Raw genomic sequence first — 9,925 nt, 5'->3', positions numbered from 1 at the left:
AAGGGGTCTCGAGACCTCGTGTCTGTCCAGAGGGCAACCGCCAGATTCGCCTGCCCGGGTGGCTCGTCCGATATTTTTTTTTTTGGCGGGGGGGGGGACTTTTCCAGCCATCTGTTTTAATGAAAAAAAAAATGAGCCAGCAGTATGTGCTGCATCTGCCAAAAAAGTCCTAGGCTGCATTAACAGGATAGAATCAAGATCGGGTGAAGTGTTGATGCCATTTTATAATGCCTTGATAAGATCCGCACTTGGGATATTGCATCCGTTTTTGGCCGCCATGGTGTAAAAAAGATGCTGAGATTCTGGAAGGAGTGCAGAGAAGAAACAAAGATGGTTAGGGGACTGGACGCTAAAACATGAAGGGTTGCAGGAATTTGGATATGCCCAGTTTAATGAAAAGGACTAGGTGTGACAAGATAGCAGTGGTCCAATATCTCGGGGGGTTGCCACAAAGAAGATGGGGTGAAACTTCTCCAAAGCAGCTGAAGGCAAGACGAAAAACAATGTATGGAAACTAATCAAGGAGAGAAACAACCTAGAACTAAGGAGAAATTTCCTGAGAGAACAATTGGTGGAACAACTTGCCTCCAGATGTTGTGAATGCTCCAACACTGGAAGTTTTTAAGAAGAGATTGGACAACCATTTGTTTAAAATGGTATAGGGGTTCCTTCCTGAACAGGGGGTTGGATTAGAAGACCTTCAAGGTCCCTTTCCAACTCTGTTGCTCTATTCCAGAGGTGTCAAACTCAAGGACTATGGGCTGGCTTTGGCCCATGGGGCCGCCTTTGAAACAGATTGGTCCGCAGTGCCTCTGCGAGCAAAAATTGAACTTTGTTTTTGTCCTTGCATGCCAGAGATCCCTTTTTGCTGGCAGGGAGCTGCAGGAGGCTATTGTGACCCAAAATTGGGCCGGGGGGGGGGGCGTGGCCATCGAAGCCAAAAACAGACCTCGGGAGCCTGTTTTCACTGAGAGAGTGCTCGGGCCACGAAAGGCGCCCCAGACACAAGTGTCATCAAGCTGGCCACACCCACCCTAGCCCCCACAAGGTCAAACAACCCTGATGTGGCCCTCAATGAAATCAAGTTTGACACCCTTGCATTGTGCTGTGCTATGCTATATTCTATTCCCTATTTCTTTCCCTTCTATTCTCTCTCTGGACCCGGGTCCATTTCTTCTCAGCCACTCCCCCCCCCCCCCCCCCGCAACTGCAACCACCCAAAATACTGAGCCTCAATGATACTTCTACTTAGATCCCCAGAAAGGGCTGCAGGTCCAAACCACCTCCACTTTCCAAACTGAATCCAGAAGTTGCAGGGGAATCTTATGGACAGCGGTGCGCGGGGCACTTTTTAAAGTTATCGGATAAAATGAAAATAGAAATTGAATGCCTAAAAAAATAACTGTCCAAATCTTGTAAAAATAATATACTAATGTTCTCAGTTGATGTAGAATATCTTGCATATTATATGAAACCGGGTAATCTTAAAATGTACAGTTTTAATGTTCATAATCTAAAACTCCAATATGTATACTCTACAGCTCAAATTTGTTATCTAATGTATAAATTGCATTTTCTCCAATGTATAAAATAAGCAGAATAGCAGACATATTAGCAAAAGGAGATCAGAAATGATCTAACCTTATCCAGAATATTAATGTGAAGTCTTTTATATCTTCAGAATTTTAACAGAAACAGGTAATCCTCCACTTACAGCCTTTTGTTTAGTGACCATTCAGTGACAAAGGCACCAGTGGTGGGTTCCGCCCGCAGTGCGCGCATGCGTCATACCTTTCAGCGATGCCTCTGCAAGCTTCTGCAATGCTCCAGCTGCTTGGCAGAGTGTAACGCAGGTGTTGTACGTGCCATGTGCGTGTGCAGAAGCGCCGAAGGCTTTAAAGGACAGGTAAGGAGCTCGAGTGGGCCATCCGGAGCACCGTACTGGAATGGTACCCAGTGATCCAGGCAGGCTCCGGTACACCCGTACCGGGGCGTATCGCCTGCAACCTACCACTGAAAGGCACTGAAAAAAGTGACATGACCATTTTTCACATGACCGTTGCAGCATTCCCATGATCACTGGTCAAAATTCAATTGTTTGACAGTTGGCTTACATTTATGATAGTTACAGTGTCCCAGGGTCATGCAATCACCTTTTGTGACAAAGGAAAAGGCTATGGGGAGGACAGATTTACTTAATAACCTTGCTACTAACTTAACTGCACTGATTCACTTAACAATTATGGCAAGAATGGTCGTAAAGTGGAGTAAAACTCAACACTCACTTAGCAACAGAATTTTTCTGATCAATTGTAATCATAAGGTGAGCACTACCTATAATAGAATGCTCAAGTTGAAAATGTGTGTTGAAATTATTGAGTCTCCATGGGTTTCCAAATTAAGCATTACAGGCAGCATGCAAGATAATGTAAGTGGGAGGCTGTAAAAAAAGCATTTTTAATATGTATTAAAATGATATACATATATATTAAAGTGATTTTAAACTGGGTAGTTTACAAATCTTTTATTAAGAGTAACCAAATGGAACTTTTAAGAAATAAGCAGGCATCAGAACAATATTAATTGTAGATTTAATAGACTTGAATAAAAATGAAAGCCAATTTGTAATCCTGTTATTAGATGCTGAAAAAGCTTTTGGCAAAATATACGTAATACACGTTTTCTGTACGGTAAAGGTTTGGATTTTAAATTTATAAAGTGAACAAACTAAAATAAAGGTTAATAGTATGCTTTCTGCTGTTTTCTCTTGTTTAAAGAAAGCAAGAATGCCACTTTTATCCTTGCTCTTTAATATTTGCATGGAATCCTTGGCTTGTACTTTTAGACAACTTGAGGAGATTTACAGGGTAGAATGTAATTTACTCAAATTGATTTTATTTGAGATGATACCTCACTCTACTATCCCAGTGTTGGTACAAATAATATATGCTTTTAGTAAAATAAGATATTCCATTATAAGTGGAAGGGAAGGGAAGCCTCCAGAGGATGAAAAACGGCTGAAAATCAAGGCTGAAAGTCAGCTGGCCAGCATGTGCATGCGTGCCATTGGTTCGCCATCACAGCTCTAGACAATGGGAGTGTCTTGATTTTGTATAGCAAGACTGTCAATGGATCTTCCTTAAACTATAACTTATGTATCAAAAACAATATTAAGAATTTATTAGATTCCATTACATTGGTATAGGAAAAATTGTCTAGAACAGCAGTTGTTGGATATGATGATGATGCTTCTTTAAAATACATTTTTACAATGTCTTATACTTGCTTAGTTTATATATCCTTTATCCTTAGTTAATATAAGGAATCTGGCAACTGGACAATATAAATGGGTTACTTATTGCAGCATTGAATTGGAAGCCTTTGGGTGTGTAGAGCTTTGGAATCTGGGACAATTAACATATTTAATTCTTGATGGGGTTGCACTGCCCCAGACTGACTGAAGGCACAACTTTGTGGGTTTCTCCTGGACTCACAACTCCTGCTCAAAGAGCAGGTGGCTGTCGTGGTCAGAAGAGCCTTTGTATAACTGTGTTGTACACTGGTTGTGCCCTTTCCTGGATCAGGAAGTCCTGTGCTCAGCCTAGTCATCTTATGTTGAACTATTGCAATAGTATCTACATGGACTACCCTTGAAGAGTATTTGGCAACTATAGCTGGTGCAGAGTAAGATCCCACTTCTTCCTCTTATGCATCTTTCCCCCTTCCTATCTTTGCCAATTTTAAGCTAATGCAATGTTACTAATTATTGCTTTAATACAAAATGATTGTAAGCTGCCTAGAGCCACCTCTAGGTAAGATGGGCAGCATATAAGTTAAGCAAATAGGAAAGATAAATCTGTGGCCCCATTTACACCATAAAGTGAAGAACTAATTACACTTGCTATTTAAGAGTGGGCTGTTTATTGATGTGGACTTTATATGAATAAGTATAATGAAATATGGGGCTCATTTGTACAGAATATAGTAGGTTAAAAACCCATGATATTCATATAAGTGCATTAGAAACTTATATAAAACATTTCCTTCTTACCCCTATGGGTGATATATGTTCTTCCACAATCTCTGAAGTATGAGAAGCTGGACAAACAGGGCCTGAAGGGGGAATTAGAAAGGATGTGGAAAGTAAAGACCAAAATGATCCCACAGGTGTAAGAGCACTCTGTGCTATGAGTCTTAAGTTGGGAGAGTGGCTTCAAAATATCCCAGGACCAACGTCAGAACTTTCTGTCCAGAAGAGTGCAGTGTTAAGAACAGCTAAGTTACTGTTCAGAACCTTCAAACTCCCAAACTTCTTGTGGACGACCTGAGATTGCCTATCAACAGAGTGAGAACATCACCTGAAGATACGGAGTGCATGGCAGATTCTGGGAAGCGCTTGGCTGTGGGGGCAATTACACCCTTCCCCAAGGCTTAGCTTGTTGGATAATGGCATAATGCAGCCTTAAGTGACAACGGTGACACTGGAGTGCAAGTGGAAATCTAGAGCTCTACTTCATGCCAGCCTTCATGCTTTTAGTCCAGGCTTTAAGCCACTGGTTGTCACCTCAGCTATCAGTCAATGGTACATCCCATGCAAGGTCTTGTCTTGCCATGCTTTATCTCTGCTTAATCTCAGCAGTTTATCTTTGGGAGCTATCTTGCTGATGTACTCCTGGATACTCTGGATTTTGTCCAGGACAGTAGCTATGACACCCCACCCCACCTGCCCCCATTGAATCAGAGTGTCATACAATAACTTGCATTTATTAGTTTTATTTTATACTGAACTTCCTCCCGAGAGAAGGGTTTAAGAAATAAAAGTTAAATGCTACATTGTGGGGATTTAGGATTACACATAGACGGACCCAGCTTCTAGTTTTCTATAAGTGCAAGAACTTCAGATATAAGCCAGTGTAACAACTCTGACATTGCAGCCTTTTAAGGGTTATTCATTCAATCAATTCAATGAGAAATCATCCTTCTTTTCCTTCAAAGAACTATTTGAATGCATGTACCCTGCTTTTTGAACAGACTGAATAGTGGAGAAAATGCATAGTACTTGACATGAAATAGTATCCAATAATTGGTGTGAACAATACATTTAACCCAAAATGTGCATTTTTATCACTGTCTGGTGGTGATACAACATTAAGGTAAACAGATTCAACACAAATGGAATTCTGATACGATGCAAAATCAGTGATCACTTTTTTTTGACAGTTAATTTTATGCAATCCCATACATCTAAGATAAGACATAATTTTCAGGCTAAAATTACCAGAAATTGCTAATGAGGGTATATGTGTAGGAAGGGAAAGAAAAATAGCAAACAGTTAAAGCACGTATGATTAACTGAAATTGGCTTAGAGATATTTTAATATTGTACATACTGACAGGTAAGCTAAAAATGTTGAGTACCAAAAAATAGGTTCGGCTCATCCACAAATAGGCTTATCTGAGAGAGTATACAGTATTCTTTTTTTAAAGTACATGTATTTTCTATATATATTTGCATGTAAACCTGTCGGCAGATAAACAGACCTTAATTTTTTTTTACCAGAACATAAAAAATATATAAGACAGCTTATTCACTGATGGCATCTTTTTAAACTATAATTTGGTAAAAAAAAATATAGGGTTACCTTATTGAAGAAAGGGCTTATCTGTAAGTATATATGGTAGTAAAAAAACTCCATTCTATCCAATCCCATCCCTTCCAGTAAAATGAAATAATCTTTTATCAGTAACCAAGGATATACCCAAAAGGAGAATTCAGATTCTCAAAACCATGAGCTATAATCATAAACTTAATTCCGGAAAGTGAGTTGGCTTACAAAATAGCAGATCAAAAAATATTGATTTTGTAAATGCCATTTATCAACATTAAATGTTCTGTAATTTTGATTTATATTCTGTCTATATATATATATATATTACATCACCTGTAACAAGCTGATTAGGACAATTATTGTTTGCTCAAATAGCTTTTATAACATTTTTTAAAATGCCACGTGGAGTAAAATACACAAGTGAATGAGTCCAGGAATATTCTGTTTTGTCACACCAAGTATTTGATTAGAAAATAAAGGAATTATCATTCAGTGACAAATTGAAGATAAATTGTCCAGCAGTCTCTTTATTAGTGCTCTTTAAATGCATTGAGAGGGTCGTCAAAAGTGCTTGCTGTTCTAGGTTCACACTTACTTCCTGAGACTGACTGAGAGGTGGTCTTTTTTGTTGATGTCTTAGATTGACTAGCAGGGGAGAAGATATCATCTAGAGAAAGGAAGAAAACCGTTAATCTGTGCTTGTTCATGACCAGAACTGTTTCATAGACAGTTTTTTTTAGAAAATGTTGAATTACATTTATATTAACAGGAGTACAGAGAAGGATGTTGATAAAAAGTCTGCTGGTTCCTAAGCATATTCTTAGCAAAGACATCAATAATGCATTGCTGACAACATATGGTAGGTCTGAAGTAACAGAAAAGGGAAATCCCAGTGTTGATTGAATTGAAAGGACTCAGGGTTGCAGGAGACTCAAAAGCTTTGAGTGGAGCCCCTTATAATAGTGCCTCCAATTTTAATTTCTAATGTACAGAAAAATGCAAATATTAAATATGTTAAGAGTATCATACTATCTATACTGATTTAAAATCAAATCTAGTATTTGTCTTAGTATTGTATTTTCTGAGAAGTGTACCCTTTACTATGCCAAATCAGAAGCTAGCTATACTAAGAAAGAGAACGTGCCATAAATGTAGTCATTCTTGTCCGGGTTGGCTTTTAAATTAACTGAAAATACTTAAAACAAACTCCTACAGTCTCAATAATTATACTCCCCACTGGATAGAATATGAATTTTCAAAAATATGAATTTCAAAGATACACTATGGAATCTAGTTTGAACCAATACTATTAAGAGAGCAAGCCCCATTAGATTCATGAAGCACAAGTGTTTTTCCACCTCTTTTTTGCATATATCATACTCTTCCTTCATTGAAGATAATCTCTTCCTATCTAAGGATTAGTCATGATCCTTTTGACTAGGATTAGTCATGATCCTTTTGTGTGTCTGAAGAAATATATGAAATATTCTGACATTCCCCAATCCTCCCAATCCAAGGGAGTGCCCTTAGTCTAGTGACAGGTAGTTTTGTATTTTTTTTTAAATTTGCAAAATCATTACCCAATTCTTTCTCAACTTATTTCTACAGAGATATATTTGTCAGTGGATTGCAGATCTTTCTACAAATATTAGGTGTTTTTTTTACCTGTGTCCTCATCAAATATAGATACAGCTTCCATTTTCTTTCTTGTACTCTTTTCCTTTGATTTTACAGCAAGATCAGCAAAGATATCAACATCATCATCAAACAAATTGACTTCTACCTCTTTTGCTTTGTCTGGCAGCTTAACAGTTTCTATTGCAAATATATCATCCTTGAATAAAGAAAAGAATTACTCAGTATGAAAATGATCTTTGAAAGCATATACCGTATTTTTCAGAGAATTAGACACACCAAGGTTTTGAAGAAGCAAATTTTTTAAAAAAGTTTTTGCACTGCAAACCTCCCAAAAATGGCCTTTTGCACGAAAATGGGCCCATTTCCCCCCCCCCAAAAGAGGGCATGAATTGCCTTTAGGTGGCTTGTAGAGTTCGGGGATGGGGGGAAACGAGCAAAAACTGGCCCGTTTTTTGTGAAAAAAGGGCATAAGGAAGCTTGTAGAGTTCTCCTGGGCACTGGGGGGGGGGGGCAAAATTGAGCAAAAAACGGCCCATTGTTTGCTCATTTCTGCCCTCCCCAGCCCTCTCTCCAGCTTTCAGGAGCTCTCTGAAAGCTTCCTACAAGCTATGCATGGCCATTTTGGTGAAGGCAGGGTTTCAGGAGGCAAAAAAAATGTTGTATTCAGTGTATAAGATGCACCCAGATTTTCAACCTCTTTTTTGAGGAAAAAAGGTGCTTCTTATACTCCGAAAAATACGGTATTTTCTCTGGTTAGTGCTTGTAAAATAAAATACAGGTAGCTTTCATTTTCTGCATCTAAGCTTTAGAAATCAGTTCCGCTAAGCAGTTAGTTCTATGTGGTTATAAATTTTAATATGAACTATTCTAATTTGAAACTTGAAAAGTATTTAGGAATATGAGTGGTAAATAAGAATATCATATCTTCAGCCTGCCAAATATGGTTCCATAAAATGATTCCATTCATTTAATTCATTGAATTTAATCCCTTAAATTCCTTACCCCAGAAGCACATTGTTTGATATTAAAATTAACACAAACTAATATAAAGTAAAGAAAGAGAAGAAAGAGAACAAAATCAAAGAAAAAGCAAGAAGTTTAAGAAATGAAAACAAGCTGAAGGAAAATAAAAAAGGAAAAAGATATAGAGAAATGGCTCCCAATATTATTCACAGCAGTTCTAAGTATAAATATATTTTAACTTCCCTCTTGAAAGTTACACCATCTTATGCTTCTTTTTATAATTTATCCTATTTAATCATCAAAAGCATAAATCATAGTTTCATTTTTTTATCATAATTATGCATAAAGTCCGTAAGAGGCGTCTAGTTATCAATGGCTTGATTTCTCATGAATGAATAGCAGGTATATCTGTCTGTTAGCTTGGAATCTTTTTGGTCATCTAAACATGATTCCTGCCACTTTTAAGCTTGACCAGTATTGGGGCATTCATAACTTCTGGAGGCAAGCTGTTCTACTGATTAATTGTTCCAACTGTCAGGAAATTTCTCCTCAGTTCTAAGTTGCTGCTCTCCTTGATTAGTTTCCACCCATTGCTTCTTGTTCTGCCCTCAGGTGCCTTGGAGAATAGCTTGATTCCCTCTTCTTTGTGGCAACCCCTGAGATATTGGAAGACTGCTATCGTGTCTCCCCTAATCCTTATTTTCATTAAACTAGACATACTCATTTCCTGCAACCGTTCTTCATATGTTTTAGTCTCCAGTCCCCAGTTTCAGGCACTGTTTGGAGCTTCTTTTAAAACGATTTAACACAACTGGAGAGGTTGCTAATGAATGATTTAAAAAATCCCAAATCTATCCCATCTTTCCTTATTCACTTTTTGGTTACCATTTAAACAAACTGCCTTCATCCCAAGTTGTTTCCCCCATCACTCTAATGCCTGCGGAATAAACAAAAACAGCACAATACCAAGTCAGAAGAATCCAAGTCTGAAGAGAAAAAAATTTCAAAATTACCTCAAAAATGTCTTGGATAGGGAAACTTTGATGTAATTGAGGTGGGAGCTCCTGTTCTTTTCTCTTCACAGTTTTCTTACTAGTGATGAATGCATCTTGTTTTTCTTCCGGGAAAGGGACTGGACTTAATTTCCTTAATGTCTTTCTAGAAGGAAAGAGGTCTGTCCCCTCTTGTGCAGCAGGAAACAGCTCCTCACTTTTTGCAACCTGGCTTACAATGCCCTCAGCTTCCAGTGTTGGTTTAGAGTTACTATCCTTAGTGAAAAGGTTGTTGGACTCGAAGAGATCATTCACATCGGAATAGGCTGTTGATTTTGACTCATTGGGTTGGTTGCTGCTATGGGTTGATGGAACCAAGCAAGCTTTTTCAGTATTTTTCTTTCTAGGCAGCTCGCTATGATGTAATAGGGTGGGTGGCCCAGAGTTTCCTTTTAAGATAGGCAGACACTTGTTCTCTGCAGCATTTATTTCATCTTTGTCAAGTTCTTCAACAGCTAATCGCCTGGCAGTTCTGGTGGGTGGCCTTCGATTCCCACTCACTTTGATTCTTCCCTGTAATTTGAGTTTATAAGGATGCAAAGTGAGAAACAGTACAAATTGACAAGGAGTAAGAACAGACAATACCACACTTCTAAAAGAAGCACTGCTATTTTCAAACTGGTATTCCTCCCCTTCAGACAAGAAAGGAAAGAATCTGTCTAC

General features: G+C 38.3%; 1 protein-coding gene across 3 annotated transcripts in view; it reads right to left on the bottom strand.

The window, feature by feature from the left end:
• Positions 1-5,225: 5,225 nt before the first annotated feature.
• LOC116514748 (WASH complex subunit 2C-like) overlaps positions 5,226-9,925 on the bottom strand; it is a 51,367-nt gene continuing 46,667 nt past the window's right edge. For all 3 annotated transcript variants that reach the window (XM_032226433.1, XM_032226434.1, XM_032226435.1), the window contains exons 27-29: positions 9,224-9,775; positions 7,275-7,443; positions 5,226-6,276 (exon numbers count right to left, since the gene is read on the bottom strand). In XM_032226433.1, the coding sequence (XP_032082324.1) occupies positions 6,140-6,276; positions 7,275-7,443; positions 9,224-9,775 (858 nt within the window). In that variant the 3' untranslated portion in view covers positions 5,226-6,139. The remainder of the gene's footprint in view (positions 6,277-7,274; positions 7,444-9,223; positions 9,776-9,925) is intronic.

The sequence above is a fragment of the Thamnophis elegans genome, chromosome 11, assembly GCF_009769535.1.
Source record: "Thamnophis elegans isolate rThaEle1 chromosome 11, rThaEle1.pri, whole genome shotgun sequence".
NCBI lineage: Eukaryota > Metazoa > Chordata > Lepidosauria > Squamata > Colubridae > Thamnophis > Thamnophis elegans.
Note: the sequence above shows the minus strand (reverse complement) of the source record. Positions and strands in the feature narration are given on the sequence as shown.